Source organism: Scophthalmus maximus, chromosome 12 (genome assembly GCF_022379125.1).
Source record: "Scophthalmus maximus strain ysfricsl-2021 chromosome 12, ASM2237912v1, whole genome shotgun sequence".
NCBI classification, from domain to species: Eukaryota; Metazoa; Chordata; class Actinopteri; order Pleuronectiformes; family Scophthalmidae; genus Scophthalmus; species Scophthalmus maximus.
Window position 1 is genome coordinate 3720913 of NC_061526.1, and position 18303 is coordinate 3739215.

General features: G+C 45.5%; 1 protein-coding gene and 1 long non-coding RNA gene across 2 annotated transcripts in view; one reads left to right on the top strand and one right to left on the bottom strand.

Moving 5' to 3' along the window:
- The window catches only part of LOC118289165 (zeta-sarcoglycan-like), a 30435-nt gene that overhangs the window by 3200 nt on the left and 8932 nt on the right, over window positions 1-18303 (top strand). Inside the window, exons 3-6 of the mRNA XM_035615951.2 lie at window positions 5934-6128; window positions 9782-9883; window positions 16306-16393; window positions 18018-18140. Coding sequence (XP_035471844.2) covers window positions 5934-6128; window positions 9782-9883; window positions 16306-16393; window positions 18018-18140 — 508 coding nt within the window. The remainder of the gene's footprint in view (window positions 1-5933; window positions 6129-9781; window positions 9884-16305; window positions 16394-18017; window positions 18141-18303) is intronic.
- LOC118289187 lies at window positions 661-18139 on the bottom strand. The gene is made up of 3 exons (XR_004786017.2): window positions 17957-18139; window positions 16858-17032; window positions 661-1619 (listed from the first exon to the last, which is right to left on the bottom strand). It is a non-coding gene; the product is annotated as an uncharacterized LOC118289187 (long non-coding RNA).

The following is an 18303-nucleotide window of genomic DNA, read 5'->3' on the forward strand; positions in this document are numbered from 1 at the left end:
ATTGGACAGATATAATTGGCTTTGCCCGGCTACAGTCGTGTACTCAGGCACCTCTGTCTTTTTGATTGGGCTCTCTGTCTAAAAGCCCACAGACCCTGATTAAATAAGCGCTTTAATACTGTATGACGGACCTGCAACGTGATTGTGTACATTGTTTTTTTTGTCTCCCCCCTCTGCTGCTGCTGCCTCGGCGATTGTGCGCTGCCCGTATGCAGGGCGGATGAGTACAAGCTTCTACAGTCATTACTGCTTCGCCGATGTTTTCTTACCTCCAGCCGAGGCGGCCGTGTGGGACTCCTGTGGCCCTGCTGAGTGAGAGAGCACTCGGCGATTTGCTGATTAACATTATCAAGAATGAACCGCGTCTCGTTTTTCTTTCATTGGGGGCTTCTCAGCGGCGTTTTGCAGCCTCGGCAGCGTGTCGCCGTTTGATCAAAACAGCATGTAGAATATCACCCTCCACGCTAATTGGCGAAGATGAGGCGTGCTGGCAGTGGGTACAGGGACTGCTGGGTAATTGCTGGCTTTGGATGGATCCAGCTGTAATGTCAGTTACGAAAGCTTCGAAGGAGCCCCCCTCCCCTCCCCGCACCCCCACTCCTCAAAAGAAGCAAAAAGAAAGTGAGACAGATCGCAGCACAAACTTAAAGGGGTCGACGAAGTGCATGCCGTGTTTATACAAAGATAACTATGGCCGTGCAGCAAGTCCACAAGGACTTTGCCAGCTCCGTGTATGGTCTACAGAGAGAACAGCTTTTTATTGGACCTTAGAGAAGCAAGTTGCTGTGTAGGTGTTTGGCTTCTATTAATAGAAAACTACATGTAATCAGGACTGTAGGTGGTAAACCATCCGTAGCGTTGGGTAGATTTCAGACCCATCTCTTCTCTGGTGTCCAGATGTAAGAAACAAGGTGATATACGACTCAATGGGGTAGGGATAGATTTTAGATAGAGAGATGGTGGAATTCCTTTTCAAGTCTGCAGCACAGTACATACATGGAGAGTAGCAGGAAGGGAATAGTATACATGTTGGTAGTGTAAATGGTAAATGGGGGTGTATTTATAAAGAGCTTTTCTGGTCTTATCGACCACTCAAAGGCTTTACAGTACAAGTCACATTTACCCACTCAGACACATTCATAAAACGCTTCTATACAAAGAGCTTTCTCTATCACACACTGGGGTTCAGTGTCTTGCCAAAGGACACGTCTGCGCCTTGACCTTCAGGTAGGTGAACGACTCCACTCTACCTCCTGAGCAATAGCTGCAATAGCTATTTCCTCTTCTTTGGCCATTTCATTTCAATCAGGAGAGACTTATTGAGAAACGAATAAGAATAAGTAAATTAGAATGAAATTAGATTGATTGTAAATGACACTAGTAGGACGTAGAACACCGTGGAGGCTGTCCCATGAATTAGATGGTTCAGATATGAATGCGGCTTCGCCTTGGAGCCAAGACACTGGTGGTGGTGGTGATGAGGGCTTGAGCACGGAGTTGGGACGTCCCATGGAGGGCTCCTGGTTGGACGGTTTGATGGGACGTGACCAGGCGTCCGGGGTTGAGGTGGTGCAGGGTCGGAGGCGGGTCGGGCAGTGATCGTGGTGTTGAAACGACAGCTGAATGAAAGGAGAAAAGGGAGAACATTTTTGAATTGTGACAGCTCAGTTAGTGATGGGCTCAAGGCGAATGTGTCGGGTTGTGATTGGATGAAAAGGAGAATGAGCTGATGGAGCTTTAGACAGAGCGGAACCTTTTCTCCTGAATTAGGAGTCATGCGAAGAACACAGTCTTCATGACTGATCCTTCGCTAAGGTACATTACTGAATTTCTGGATTGGTTGCTGGAGCTATTCTCAGTTTTATTCCAGGTAATTCTTGAATTTCTTTTTATTATTGTCGACAAGTGTCGGTTTTTGGTCAGGCCCCAAACAGTCGTATCACAGTTATCAACTTTAAGTGCCCACTTGTCCCTGCATTGACCTTTATCTGACCACTTAATGATTAGCTGGACTGTTTCCCCTAGTTGCTCCATGAAACGTGCAAAGTTATGGAAATGCCCCAAAATGTGGACACATAGCATGAGCATAGCGTTAGTTCAGACGGGCCGTGGGGTCAAGCGCCGTCACTATGCAGCACATCAGCTGACAGTCTCTACGCCAGCCCACATCGGCTGACTGCTTGGCTGATCCTCTCCTACGCATTCAATTGGTCGAAGCTCGTATGTGCGCTCTATTTAAGCTGCTTTAACCCGCCCACTCTTCCTGCTCCGCTGCGCGCCATTTTTTGGCAACCCACCTCCACCCCAGCACCTCCTTATCATACTGTTTCTGGCTTAGATCAATGTCATGTTTTGTCATTGATGCCTGCTCTGTTCTGCACGGGGGTTTTAATCGCTGCTCTCCCTGCCTCAATTTCCATGAAGGCTCATGGAAGGATGGGCAGGTGTGCTCTCCCTATCCCAGGCTTTTACACATGTGCGTGTGGAAGGGCAGGGAGGTCCCAGAACAGAGCCATACCGCCAAATATAACAAATTCATTTTCACTATAGTGGTCCTGACTGAACCTTTTTCATCACTACCTCCGCTGCTTTACAATGCTTTTGCATATTAAGAAGTAACTGTCAGGGCTAGTACAGCCGACATGCGCTGACAAATGGGATCCAGCATAGTGGGATGTGCCTGCACAGCTTGCTTTGTAATCAATACTTTGTTTCTTAAAAGTCAGAGTAGTTTCTCAACAGGCGCTGGGCGTTTGACATCTCGATCAGTCCGGTCCAGCGTCGTTTTGTGAGAGTCAGCTGTGACCCGCATGCTGAAATGACGGATTGACAAAACGCCAGCCGCCACGCACTCCCCCCATTTGCCCTGTGACAAAACGAGCTTTATAGGAGGCCTGACTTGACCAGGGTGAAATATGCACTAACACTTGCAAAGGAATCACAGGATCCACCGGCGTTGGCAACATTGGGTTGCTATAGAAATCGCAAGTGCCTAAGTTTCCCCTAGCAACAGTGGATTGAAAATAAGCGAGTATGTCGATGGCTTTAGGCTAATAGGTTTTTGTTTGTTGTTGTTTTTTTATTAGCATTTAAATGTGCATAGAAGTTTGTATTGTCTTTCAGATTCCAGTTAAGATTAAGGGTGTTGAAGACGATCTCGTCTGCTTAGTTCATGGCTTAAAGCCTCGCAACACGACACATTGTTGTGTCGCGTTGCGCCCTCCAACGTTGTGGAAAGTTGCAGTTGTGAAAAAAAAAAAAAAAAAGGGAGTTTTTGCTCAGCCTCCGTGTAAGCACCTCTGATAATGCTCTTGTCCCTCAGCTGTGTCGCCGGCTAAATTGGAATCACTGACATTTTCTAGGACCAGTGATACGGGTCACGGGAATTTGCTGCAAAGCCGCAACATCCATTTGTGAGACATCTGCCACCACTTGCAGATGTGACCCAGACCGTTGGTCCAAGGAAACAGTCACTTAGAGAGTGGATTAAGCTGTGAAGCAGTGATCAAGCGCTTGAAGACTCTTACAGGTATTCATGCTCTTTCAAGCGATGCTGTCAATGATGGGAAGGATTATTTGGAATCAGCCCAAATATTATATTTCGGTGGGCTAGTAAAAATGTAATTGACCGAAAGTTTATGAACTAGGCCAGTCATATACTTTGTTGGTGTCTTTTGAGCAGGTTCACAGTGACTCTAATAATCATTTTCATTATCACACTAAATTAATTATTGTTTTGTCTATATGAGGTAAGAAAATAGTTTTAAAAAAAATGTCTCAAATACATTCCGCCTCCGATGACATATAACAGCCAATCATCACATTCGAGAAGCTGGAACCAGAGAATATTTGACCATTTCTCCTATGAAATGACTATGAAGTGTAGAGTATAATATTTTGTTCTTGAAAATAATCAGTAAAACCCGTTTGCATTCGCAAAGAGTCTGGAAGTGCAGGTGCTTGTACAAAATCCTGGAGAGCCTGAAGGACGAAAAACCTATTTCTGGCACCGGCCTCTTGCCAGCTGATGCACCCCACACAATAATACAGTTTTTACGAAACTGGATTCAGTGTTTTTGGTGTTATGATAACTAAAATGTATGAGCTGCAGGCTCTCTGTAAGAGCGATCGATCTATTATAACAATAATTACTGCAACAAAGTCCGGCTGCGATATATGGTCAAGTCATTTAGATCCTCTTTGGAAAAGTCTCGGCTAAAGAGTCTGAAAACATATTCTGATGATACCTGGTGTCAGTGTCCAATGCTTGCGGCATGCTGAGTGGGAATAAAGCATGTGGGTCATGGATTCAGACTTGAGTTATGCATGCATTTCACTTCTGTGCTCCCTCTGAGGTGTGTCAATTATCGATGTGTGTGTTTCATGCAATTAAAGCGCTCCACACTGACACGATGAACCGATTGTTTGCTCCCGTGGAAGTATCCAAAAGACGTCTGAGCGAGCGGGGGCCGCTCTGCTTTATCCGTTATCCATGCGGGAGTGTGAGGCGGCGGGGGCCCGCATCACTGCGAAGTCAATCCCAACAGCAGCCACAACAGCCGAGCAGAGCCGCTCAGAGCTCAGCCGGCCCCCTGCACGGCCCGCGATGGGGAGTTTCACGCTGTCAGCTTCGCGGTCACAATCGGCTGGAGAACAGCAGCTCCTCGCCCTGGCCCCGGACAGCCGCCCCTTGACGGACAGCATCCGCTCTCATCTCAGATCAGAGCTCGCAGTGCAGCGACTTTCGCAGGGGCTGGCAGGCCCTTGGTTTCTCAGCCAGAGTGGGGAACATTGTCGGGCATCTCATAATTCACCGCCGCCATAATGTGAAGACTGTCCTTAAGCCCGACTGCCATGGCAGCCGTCTCCATTAGTTACACATCTTGTGCGGCAAACACTTTGGGCCTACACAGCCTCCTTAGTGTGAGTGGCTTGTAAAATATTTCCCCCGTGAAGGACTGATGGGCAGCAGCACTGTAGAGATCTCCACCTGAGGGGCGGGGTACACAGACGGGCTGCAGGGAGCTGTCACTCACCGTGGCTTTCCTTGTGAACACAGGGATTCGGTTCTGACAAAATGTCAACAAGTGATTAGTGCCAGAACCCCCCCCCCCCCCCCCCCCCCCCCAAAAAAAAAGCTGTGATGTTCTTAAATCCATACAAATGAAATTTCATCGTGAAGTACATGAATACGAGCAGAAATGCCAAGCGCCTTGCTTTCCAGGAGTGTAACCCGCATCAATGCCAACGATTAGTTCACAAGTATCTAGATGGAGCAGCTGTTTGTCCTTATATTAACTTAACGAGAAAATGAAAAGCTGCCGTTTACAAGCTTTGTCCATCGCTGGGCCACTTATTCCCACAACCGATTTTCCAACGTGTAATCAATGAATCTTGACTGACTGATTCCCCCCTTGTTTTCATGCGGTGGAATGAAACAGATTGATTAGCTATTTCTTTTAATTAAATAAAGTCACTCAAATGGCCTTGTCCTTTATGCACGCAGTTTGATGGACCACTCCGCTACTGGTTCAATTTCTTAGTGAACGTAAGTCCGCCGTACCCAGACATGTCATAACAGAAGTCACAAACGAAGGAAAATTGCAATTTTTCCAAATAAATCCACTCCATCCATACTGATTTTGTTTTACTTCCTAGTGTGGTACAGGTGAAAAATCCCCTTTCAGTCCATATGTTTACCCAGCGTGAATGTGTCAGGCTGGTCCCATCTTACATTCATGATGTGCTTTAACCTTTCGTTCCCCACGTAGTAGCGCCACTTATTGAGAAATAACAGGGCCATGCCTCAGCCCAGAGTCGTTTTGTGGCAATGCTTGCAAGATGATAACCACTTACAATATGTGATTGTTTCTGTGAAATGATTGTGTCCTTGGCAGCCAAGCTTACACGTTGGGTCTCTTTGTTTTTCCCAGATCACCCAGGAGCAGTTCATCCTCGCGTCTCAGTCGCTGCACCTCCAGCGTCCAGGCTGCGAGGCCGTCTACCCAGTGGGTCTGTACGGCTGGAGGAAGAGATGTCTGTATTTCTTCCTGCTGCTGCTCCTGGTCACCATGATAGTAAACCTGGCCCTCACTGTCTGGATCATGAAAGTCATGAATTTCTCAGTGGTGAGTACAGGGGGGTGGGCGGGGGGGGGGGAGGGGATTGTCCAAAATGAGCCAGAGTCAATTGGGAAAGCGAAGTTATGAGCCTGAAATTTCCCCGTTGAGATTATTAACTGTATGGTCTGCAACACATTAAAGGTGACCTATTGTGCTAATTTCCAACATTATATTGTTATTCTGGGACTCCACTTAAGTAGCTCGGACTCAAACAGGTAAGATTATCTGGAAACACCATGAGCCCCATGTTGTCCTCTTATCTGTTTATTCTGCGACATAATCGCGGTTTCAGTTCTTTGAATTATGACCCCAGGATACAAATATACGGATTGTAAGAACCGTTAATAGTTGTACGTGTGGGAAATGTGTTAAAATGCAGAATGAAGTAGAAAAAGGGAAATACAAAAGCTGGTGTTGCTCAAAAAATGTGATTCTACTGTCATAGATACTATTGCCAAAAAAACCCAGCTGTAAAGTAAACCTGCACCATCAGATATCTGTGTGCTGGAATGCATTAAATGCCTTTAATATGCGGACATCCATCCGTCCATCCATCCATTATCTGTACCTCTATACCGCTTATCCTTTGAGGGTCGCGGAGGGTCAGAGCCAATCGCAGCACACACTGGGCAAGAGGCGGGGTTCAACCGACACATATAGAGACAAACAACCACTCATGCTCACATTAACACCTACGGTCAATTCAGAGTCTGCGACTAACCTAACCACGTGTTTGGACTGCGGGAGGAAGACGTGGTACGCAGAGGAAACCCACACAGACACGAGGAATACAGGCAAACCGCACACAGAAAGGTAGAATCAAACATATACAACTTTGAATTATAGAGTACGGTAAAAAAAATAAATAAAGCTGGAACGAAATGCTGAAAATTACAAGGGGAAGCACTTAAATATGGAATGTTAATGTCAAATGAAATGTTTAGAAGGAAAAAAATCGTTGAAACAACGTGGCATGAATCTTTGTAAGTACAGTGGGAAAGATCTTTCGTTCTTTCTTTCTTTCTGACCTCAATACAAAGCCCAAGTGGAAAAATGTATTCATGCCCGCCCATTGAAATGTATCAGCCGCACCATCCCTCATGTTGTGTGCTTTGGTCTCATCTGGATTTGATAAAGAATTTGAACAGACTTGGCAGCGGGATCGGCCGACGCAGAATGTGTTAATCTCAGACGAAGGAGCAAACAGACAGATGCCGCGAGCTCCCGCGACATTTTCAGGGACAATGCACACAATTTGCCATTTTGTCAACAAACTCCCAGTGGCAGCATCCTCCCGCCGAGACGGATGCATCCCCCGACTACTGCTATCAGTCCTCGGCTGCTTCGCCTCCCATCAATCTGTGTCACGGGCAAAAGACCTTATCAGTGCCGTTGGTGTCGCTCGAGAAAATGTACTCGCCATCTCTCAGGACTCGGCAAGCTCAATAAGAAGACATTAGCCGAACTACACCCCTGTTTATTGGTTTTATATTCAAATATCTGCCAGGCAGCATCAAAATCTACAGTCACAACGTTTCAGGCTAGACAGGTACATGATCACCCATCAGAGGACATTATACACAAAATCTGATAGGGGCTACGGCCCCGAAAGCATTGGCTTCCCCAGTCGAGAGGCTCTCTCAGCTGCAGAGGTTCAGCAAATTCCATCTTAAAGGCACATTTGACAACACCAAGTGTGACAGTGATGAGGAAGATGGCACAACTACAAGCCGCACTGTAAAATTCAAAGAAAAAAAATGAAGGTAGGAGACTCACGAGGGATAGGAGAAATATAAAAACCTGTGCAGCAGAGGCCAAAGTGTCCTGACCTAAGTAGGCGAGTAAAAAATAATGCCAGGTTCAGACGACAGGACTTTCAAAGTCGTCGGGTCGCTGTGCAGTTCACACTACACGACTTGCGTGTCTTGTGATCAGGCGTTTTTGCAGTCGTGAGTTCTTACCACACCACTGACTCGTGACCGGGAGAAACTCTGCTTGTCGGCGCGACGCCATGTCGGCAGGCCTCTCGAATCGTGTCGCTGAAAAAGTCACGCCTAGAGATCGGAATACGACTCGTCTCCAATCTGGGGCTTGAGGCGAGCTCCAACATTTCTCAGTGAGTGTGAACTAGGGCATAAGTTTACGTCATTCATAAAGCAAACTCAACAACTTGTCTGCCTGGTGACGGCAAAGCGGTCACCCTGGGTATTGTGTTTGGAACTACGCTGTTCTATCGATCCTCAAAACCTCAAAACGGTCCAGTTTGTCGTACTCCCACCTCACAAGCACGGCCTGTTGCTGAGGGGCTCATCCAGGCTGGACTGTTGTAACCCTCTCCTGTTTGCCGTGCCCTCCAATCCCCCACACTCCTCCCGCCCACCACATCACCTCGACTGCAGCACAGGGCGTGACTAGTACGTCCATCAGGCGGTGAACTCTGCCGCTCCTCTCCTCTCCGTCCTCCTCTCTGTGTCCTGGCTCTGGACCCTGTGTGATGGCGCGCGCCCGCTGCCCTCCGACTCCGTAATCCACTGTCTCCATCCATTTGTGCGGCAAGCGCCACGGGCTCTTTAAACACTTCCCTCTGTGCCCATCTGTTCACACCGAGCTGCCCCCCGAACGTCACTTCGCTCATGGCAGTGCAGCAGCGAGGCCCAGCCTTATCCATTATCCACAGAGTCGTCCACCACCAAGATCGGGTCCTGGATGAATGCGAAGTGAAAGATGTGCCATAAAGTCTCAGAATCATGCCCTGGTTGTAAACACTGCAAAATGTGTAGTAATTTATATTTTGCGGGACAAATTTAAGTGTTAACCTATTAGAGGACGACCACCTGATCCGAGTATATAAACTGAAAGACAGGATTGTTAAGTACGCAACGTTTCCTGTTAATGAGCCTAAACCTGAAGACACAGGTGTTGTCCTTTAAGGTCGTCTTCTGCATATCGTTTCAACGCACCGATTCCCCGTCTGTGTGTCAAAGCACAACACAATCTCTGATACTTCCCGTCAAGGCCATTTGCCAGTACCAAGCAAAGATCTCATTGCTCCGTTTTCCCGGAATTGCATTCATTTAAAACATTGTTGGGATCATTTTCATGTAAGGTAACATGAGGCCAGGGACGGCTGAGCTGGAGCCTGGAGTGAATTGGAGTCGCTCTCATTGTAATGTTGTTGTGTTTAATTTCTCTGTAAATCACACGATCTAAAATCGACTACGACTCCCACCGCCACCACTTATAGCAATAATCATTATAGTAATGTTCACATTAATACCAAGCCAACATCGTGTGAATTGATATGACCACACATCATTTCCATGAATCTCCTCAACATTCACACCCACAGCCGCCGCTTTAGCCTGGCTCTCCTCGCTCTGACTCTCCCTGCGTGCAGCCCGTCACCCTGACACAGCTGAGTGTCGGTGGCATTGTCACCCCGGTGTCATGTCCTTCTTCTCCCCCGTCACTCAGCGGCGCCGCCTGCCCACCGGGCCCGCCTGGCACGCGGCGGCTCCTGCTCCCGTGTAATCGCAGCACGGCGACAGCGGGACTCATGTTTTTTCATGCACCTGGGAGGCCATGGCCCCGTTTTTGAATCAAACGAGGAAAAGTCGCCACTGCCCATCGCTTGACGGTCATGATGATTTTTTTTTCAGGATGGAATGGGAAACCTCCGTCTGGAACAGGAGGGGATTCGCCTGGAAGGCATCTCCGAGTTTCTCCTGCCCCTCTATGTGAACGAGATCCGGTCCAGAAGGGTAAGTTGCTCCCTTTTGCTCTTCTCGTCCAACTTCCAGTTGGCCGTTGATCAATATTCTGTAGCGCAGAGGGATCAGGAACAGCTGCCTTTCGCTGAAACGCCATGAGAAATGCTCCCGCGGAGAGAGATCTCTCCCAAGCTGATATTGAGCCGTCAGTTTTGAGGAAGCTGTGATCAATTCATTTACAACAAGGCCAACCTCCCTCTGACTTGATGATACTTTGATGTTACCTTATAGATGTGCCTGAGTAGAGAAGATTAAACTGCGTCCAGGTCTCTTCTCCTTGTCGTCCTCATTTCCTGTCATCCCACAGCAGTGCACTATCAGGGCCTCCCATCGCCAGGAAATGGGTAATAGGCTGCCTCTTGGCTCCTCTCAGGCCACATACAAGCCTACAGGAGATTACAGAGGGACCAGAGTCCCCCTGCTGGATTTCCAATCAAGCCCGCGCGATAAATTCCCCTCTTCCACTTCCTCCCCTCTCCCCTCTTTGATGTTCAACACGGCTCCCGTGCAAAGTTGATCCAAATATCCGTCTCCCACACAAATCACTGACGCTCAGTTGGATCACCCCCTTTTTCAGTGATTAGGCATGGAGCAGAAAGCAATCCCAAGCACTGGAAGCAGGGATTCCATTTTAAATTAGATTCTTTTTGAGGGACGTCGATGGAGGAATTGTCTCGACAGTGGGCCCAATGTGCCACAGCAGATTGAGAGACAACTTGGAATAGCCCACTTTGATGTCCTACTCGGAGCTAAACGCTGATTTAAATACAACACTTGTGCTCTTAGCGGTAGCAGACGACTCAAGGCCATGGCAGACACACATGCACGTCGGACAAAGTCGATATTTCATCCCCCTGAGCAATATCACCTGCAGACATTTTTACTGTCTTGTTTTACAGACAGGCTGCGCAGTGGCACCCTTATCTACCGGCGCCAGAGGTATTTGCAGCACAAAAAATCTCTGTGGGTCACTCGATATTTCTCACCTGAGGAAATATGTCAAGCACTGAGAGAGCAGGGATTATGGTTATCCAATGAGTTTACACCACAGTGCACAGTGCTGTTCCTCAGTCCGATAACCACCACTGATCAATAAGCCATTACCGCAAACAGCCGTGAACACTGTAATGCACCAGAGATATCCAAAAGTTAAATATATTTATTTTTTTAAGTTATATATATATATATTTTTTTTACGTTTGTAAAGTCCAAACTGCTCTACAGCCAAGTGGCTGAACTCAAAGGAGTTTTCTTTCTCATGGATCAACCGGCGCTTTGAATCTTCATCAATGGCTGAAGCCGTAATCTGTGAATACCAAGTGGAAATAGCTCCCGCAGTGTTTTTTCTGGCTGCAAAACTGATATCTGGCAGCAGATAACAAGCCGGGTAGCCCCTGAAATCAGCGCTTTCAGTAACATGATGTGAAACAAGAGCTGTTAACTTTCCACATAGAGCTCCACGCGGTCCCCCCCCCCCCCCCGTGAAAGCCAAACTTTACCTGAATGGGCGTATCTAGTTGCGGTCTCTCAGTGTCACAAGACAACTGTATTACTGATGTACGCGCCCATACTTCAGGATTATCACCTCATCTCATCCTCATTTATCTCTGCACTGGCAACTGCACCCAGAATAAATAAGACGAAAGCAGAGATGCTGCGAAACACGATGCCAAAGGCTGTAAGCTTAAAAACTGATGATAGTAAATAAATCGGCATAAATATCCAATAATATCACCAAAAAAAAAAAAGAAAATGCACAAAGTAATTAAGTCAAACAGTTACATAATAAGGACATACTGAGTTATTATTTAAAACACACTTCTGTTGACTATGAACAAGTTTCAGTTATACTTACTATAGTTTGTTGTTTAACCCATATAATGCATAACATTATACAGTACAGTAGCATTAAACGTCATAGTTTATCCTTTCATGGTCAGGACTGGGTATTATTTGACATGGTCATGGGTAATGTAGTACCAAAGTTTTGTTACTGGGAACAAAACTATGTGTGATACAAATACAGTATATTAAATAATGAATCAAATGACTACTTCACAGCTTTACTGTAAATGTTGATTCACTCCCACGCCAGCCGCCAGTTTGAACTGGTGAACATAACTGAGCCTTTGGCGGCCAGTCTTCTCCCTTGGGAGCTGGAGGAGACCAAAAAGAGGCTTAAAAAGAAAGTGAATGTTGGTCTTAACTCTCTCCAGGTGGATGAATGAATGCAGAAGTTCTTTCTATGATTATGACATGTCAATGTTGTCTTTCCAAGTTGTTGGAAAAAACAAAGATATAATGCAGGTCTTATTCATGTTAGAACATTAAACATGTCTTCCTTCAAAGACAAAAACAAGATGAAGTAAGACATTTGGCAACAATGTGCCTCTTGCAGGGGAAATTACGGCTGTAGAGTTAATGCGAAACGCCTTTTTGTAGCTCCATTGTTTCTTTCACATTATGAAATTACTAGTACTGCGTCGCTCCCTGTGTGAGACGGATGTTGGCTTTTTGCGGCAGCTTTTAGTCAAACCTTTACTGGGCTGTCAGTCAGAGCTGACGGGCATTATTAAATAATCTGTATTATTTTTTGTCTCGCCCAGGGGGCCTCGATGCATTTCTATACATCCATCCATCCATCCATCCATCCATCCAGTTTCTACCGACAAGCCTAGCACAGGCACATTTGAACTGTAATGGCTAAAAGAGGTCCATTTGAGAGGCATGAAAGAGATTTCTCTGGACGACCTCAATGTCAAATGTTCACACTTAAGATTTTCAAGCGCGCGATTGCCACACAACAGCTCCAATTACACCTGTGGAAGGCAGAATGAAACTATAATTTCAGGCATGAGAAATCCCTTTGACACCGGATGTTTCGCCCATCTGAAAGATACAAAGACGCTTTCTGAGTGTGTCAAACGGGAAATTTCACCTTCAGGCAGAACATTGCGTTCATAATTTTGGGAGTGTGTGAAATGAAATGTTTGACCCAGGCATTTCTTACCTCTTTCACTTTCCCGATAAAGGAATTTCAAACGGAATGGACCAAATGAATGCTTGTTCCAAGAAGTTGACGACATATTTGTCACATGTTGTGTGTGATCCATTAGTGTGGCTGATGCAGTAATTGGGAAAACATTTTGGTTTCTGGCTTAATGGCTGTAGGATCAAATTTGTTAAATTGGTTGCCTCCGACACTAGAAAAATGTCCCTTTTACGTCTATGTCAAACTTGATATGTTACTTAAGAACAGTCTTTTTGTGTAACCTCTGCAGGTTTCCAGTTTTCTATTTTTTTCTTATCGACCTAGAAAGTTTCATCTCAGGATTTTTACATCTTTTTGGAAGATGATCTATATGCACGCGGATTTAGTATTAAGTATTAAGTATTTTCCAAATCTGTGAATGTATTTTTTTCCCCACAAAAGTCATATTTCATTTTTTTGATCTAATGCATTGTTGCCAGTTTGATGTTCTGCACACATTAAAAAGGGAACAAGCAAAGGAGACGAGTTTTTGGTTTAGTTCATTTGTTTTTCACATTCATTAGGGCAATACCATGGTGCTGCTGTTTCAGGACAACATGGGTCGAAAATAGATCTCATAAATAGCAGCAGTGATATTTTTCACAGAGCGGTCAGTCGCCTCAGGTTCGTTGTCCTCAGTGCTTTGTAAATTCATGTATTCCACTGAATTTAAATGATGGGCTTTTGAGATGCAAGCATTTTATTTATGTTAAAAACTACAGAGTAGAGTTGTTCCTGCTGTCTGCTGGAACATGCTCAGAGCCCGCTGTCTTGGGTCTTTGATTATCTTGCACGTGGTTAAAAAAACCCTGATGCAAACAGTAGCTGGACATTAAGAGAAGGCGAAGATCAGGGAAGTACAGTAGCTATGATTTCTGCACACGTGTAGCGGAATAATCCAGCTGGATTGTTTTGCTGACACTCTCCAGGTTCAACTTCTAGTCCTATTGCTGACTTCCAAAACCTCCACTTTTCCAAAAGTACTACTTATGGATATGAAAGCATTTACAGTCTGTTGCATTTCAAAAAAATGAAAACAACCCATAAAAGCCTGTCTAAATCATATGCATTGTCACTCTCCTGTTACTGTCTGCCTAAGTCTGACAATGTGGTATGGAGCAGCCCAGTGCCCCGATACAGTTAATCAAATCTCTGCTGTTCGGACTGTTGGCTCGCGTTATCGTCTCCGGGGACCCCGGCTGATCTATAAATAGCCTCGGATGCAGGTGTATTTTCATTGGAGTGAAACTTCTCCCTCTCTGACTCCGACCTATTTGCACTGGACAAGCATGACAGTGATGATAGTGAGCACCGAGACTCGAGGCCAATCTGCAGATGAGGCCCCTCAAACAATCCGTGTGTTGTATTTTTTCAAGCAAACAGCAGCAGCATCAGCAGCGTCTGAAGGATCTGAACATCCTTCAAACCGAGTTTGCAAGAACCCATTTCATTTGGCCAACAGTAATGCACTGAAAGACAGGGGCCTTTCATTAAAAAAGATAATAAATATGCCCGCAAAACATCTTCCAAAACTGCCCGTACTCTGCATGCAAAGCATCTGCCTGCGAGGTTTGATATTCGAAAATGAGGAAATTAAGCCGTAATAAGCGTACCTTTTCAACATCTTTTCCTCTTTATTTACTTGTTCAGCTCAGAATGCAAATTAGCTTCTGGCACGACAGCCAAATATAATTAAAACTGAAATATATTTATGCAAATATTTGGTTAGGATTACAGTTAAACCCCTGAGCAGTGCCGGTTGATCTCTGCTTTAAATGTCTGTTCTTTTTTTTTTTCCCTCACACCCAGTCACAGAAAGAGAGAGGTCCCTTTGTTTTTAAACTGTTTCATCGAATCCGTGTGCCGTGCTCTTGCTTTAGGCTGTGATGTTTGTCATTGTATGCAGGGAAGCATCCTTTGCCTCACACGCAGCCATGGTAATTTTTCAGTCTGATGGGGCCCAGTGCACCTACAACAAGATCCATCAATGTGCATTCACTCTGGTTCGCGCTTGACCTTCCTCAACAGGCACAGTGACTAGAAAGCCTTTTATGTAAGCGTTGAGGAGGGCAACAGAATCTCAGTAACGACCCCCGGGACACAGTTTAAGACCTATAAACTCTTTAAAGGGATACTTCGACTCGAGAACTCGCATTTTCTCCGCGACGCCGTGCTTCCTGGAGAACTTCTGAGTTCATGATGCGCATTCATATCGAGGGGAGAAGCAGGCAGGGAATGAAAATGAACCGGATGACCTCTGCAGAGTTACACGGCACGCAGACTCCAGACGATCGGCAACAATGCTGACGCTTCTTCAGAGGGTACGCAGCTCATTAAAACCAAACCATCAGACGCCGTCACAGCGTAATTATTAGCTCAATGTGAAAGCAAGTGGTTAAAAATGTCACGTTTACATGGAGCACAAAACTACGAACATGAACTATTAACATGAGTATTGCAAGATATAAGGGGGGGGGGTCATATTGCTTATGGAGGCAAAATACATTTGTTTGGTGCGTTGGTGTAAACGGTCTTGACAGTGCTGACCTTTCCAGAAATAAGTAACAAGGGAGTTCAAAATGGAGGCCGCCGTCTCCACAAAAGAGATGCAACACACCGCGGTCGGCAGTTAGTGGTGAGACACAAGTATTCGCCCTTTACTTAACTGTGTTATCAGCTGCACCAATCCATATGTCAAATGGCTGGGTCACTTGAAGTGATATGAACCCACTCTCAGGGAGTTCGGGATTTATTGCCCACACCCGTTCACTCCGTTTTTCGGTTTTCCCTCTCACTCTCATCTTCGGACCGACCGTACACTTCCTGCCCGGCGCCGCGCGCCACGCAGCAACCAGCTGGTGAACATAGGGGTGCATTAAGCAGCTAAAGAGCCTGATTTCCCAGGAGCCGGAGCAGACCGATGAACGCAGCGGCGAGCGAGAGTGAATGATGGGACTTGAAGCTGGTGACCGGACTTGTTGAACCTAAAAGCAGCTTTGACGCACTGTCCAGTTACAACAACAGCGGGTGATAAATTGTTCTCGTCAAGTTAATCGATTAGCTCTGTGGATGGAAGAGCTTGGCCAAAAAGAAGTTCAGTGGTGAAGGAAAGCTCCCGAAGGCCAGTGGCAAAACAACAAATTTGAAATATATGATTCTTCATAGAGCACAGTTAATTCAGCAGCTGCCTAACTTACGGTTTTACCTTTGAATGAGGTGTACATAGGAGAACTTATTACGCCAGCAGTGTGCTGCCTGCTCAGGGAGATACAGTAGAATTAAAGATAAGATTTCAGATACCAACATGACATATGTATTTTTTCCCCTCCTCTGTCTTCCTCTCCCTCCGTCTCACTTTCTCCCCATTTTCCGCTTCCCCAAGGAAAGCGTGTTGGTCTTGCAATCGGACAAGAACGTGACGCTGAACGCCAGGGACGACCGAGGCCAGCTGACCGGCCAGCTCACCGTGGGTGAGTGTCCACTTCTCTCTACTGCACACACATCCACGTTGGAAGCTGTTTCACCTGAAACAGTAAATCACCACTTGGCTGGAGGTTGTTTATACTCAAGAGCGTCAAGAGTGTCAATTTGGAATACAGGTTTATTCTCACTTATGATCAGCTCTCAATTTTTGTGCAATGTGTTAAAAAAATGATCTTATATTAATCTACCCAATCAATCCTATTTAATCAACCGTAGCACAACAATTCATCTATTAATCATCTTTAATCGCCTCTGTGCCTGGAAAATTCACTGTCATTTTCTAGCGGCCGATGCACTTATTGAAAGGGCAATGGATTCTTCTTATTATCATCGAGTTTGAACATCAGTCAGTCCAAATTACCAAAGTAATTTACATGATTGATGACCCCTGGAAAGCAAAATGAGCTGCTTATCAACGCGAACGGCTATTGATCTGGGCCAACATACGTACGTCGAGAGTTGACGCTGATGTGACACGACTGGTGATGTGACACTTTGCGGTCACGCTTGGCCCTCCTCCCAAAGCGAGCGCCTGATCTTGAAGAAAGTGCACTTTGTCTGGAGCGAGGTGGAATCCCGGGCGAGAATAATCATCCCCTCGAGCCGCCACGGCCTGCGGATTAATGCTAGGAGAGAGCGAGGCAGAGAGGGAGATGTTAATAGTTTCAGCATGCACATGTAAAAAAAAAGTCATGTGAACAGGAATTGATATTCGCCACCAGCGGAAGAGATTACTGATTTGTCTCCATTTATAGGAAAAGCCTGGCTGATCCAGCTCTGCTGGGCTCTTTTCACTTGAAAAGCAAACTAAAGTTCACTAAGTTCTTCAGATCGCTTATCGTTTCCTGAAGGTGAATTTTTCAGGACAGAATCGCACGCGACAACATTTACATCACCAATAACAAAGAGAGCTTTAACGTTAGATTTTTTTTAGATTGATTAAAACTTTCTAGGTGAAAATCTGACCTCTTAATGCTCATCAATTATCAAACTAAAATATGTGTTTAGTCCTGGAAAACATTCATAACACATTGAACAATGCAGCAGGAGTAAATTAATACGAACAGTTTTATTTCCGGCACATCTCCTAAATGCCATCAACATTTATAGTTGTTTTTCTTTAGTTTTTTTCCTGTTGACATGTCGGTTTGGCCCTTTTTTCTATATGACAAATGTTATATCACAATGCAGAAGTATTTAAGCAGAAGTCATTCTTGAAAAAAAAACTATAATAAAATATAATTCAGACATCCAGGGTTTTGATACATACCTAAGGAGACCTAGCGCAGATTTTCCGCAATGCACATTGACGGCAGCATTACGTGGGGCTATATGATAACGTGATTTGCGAAAGGTGGCTAAGTCAGAGCTTACCGTCACATTATTAGCTGTTTGATAACGTTGTCAAAGCCAAGGATAAGCGATAATAAAATACATGACCACTCTGATACATGGACTTTTCCCTGATTTACCGTTTGCCACCCGGTAGTGTACAACAAAACAACAACAGAGGAGGAACAGAGATGAGTTTCGAGGGGTTTGATCAATACCAGGAGAGGAAGTTTAAAAAGGCAGCAGCTCCGACCAGAACATCTCTCTCTCTCTGTGTAGGACCCGAGGCTGTGGAGGCCCAGTGTCAGAAGCTGGAGGTGCGGAGTCGAGATGGAGGAAGACTGCTGTTCACCGCGGATGAAGAGGAAGTTGTCATGACCACAGAAAAGTTCACCGTCACAGGTATAATCTCTCCCTGCTCATATTATACATATATGTATGTATATGTATGTATATATATATATATATATATATAATCAGAAAGGGATGAACAATAAACATTAGGGCAAGGTGTGGTTGTACTGGCACTTCTACTGGTCTATCATGACACACGACATCCTGTTGC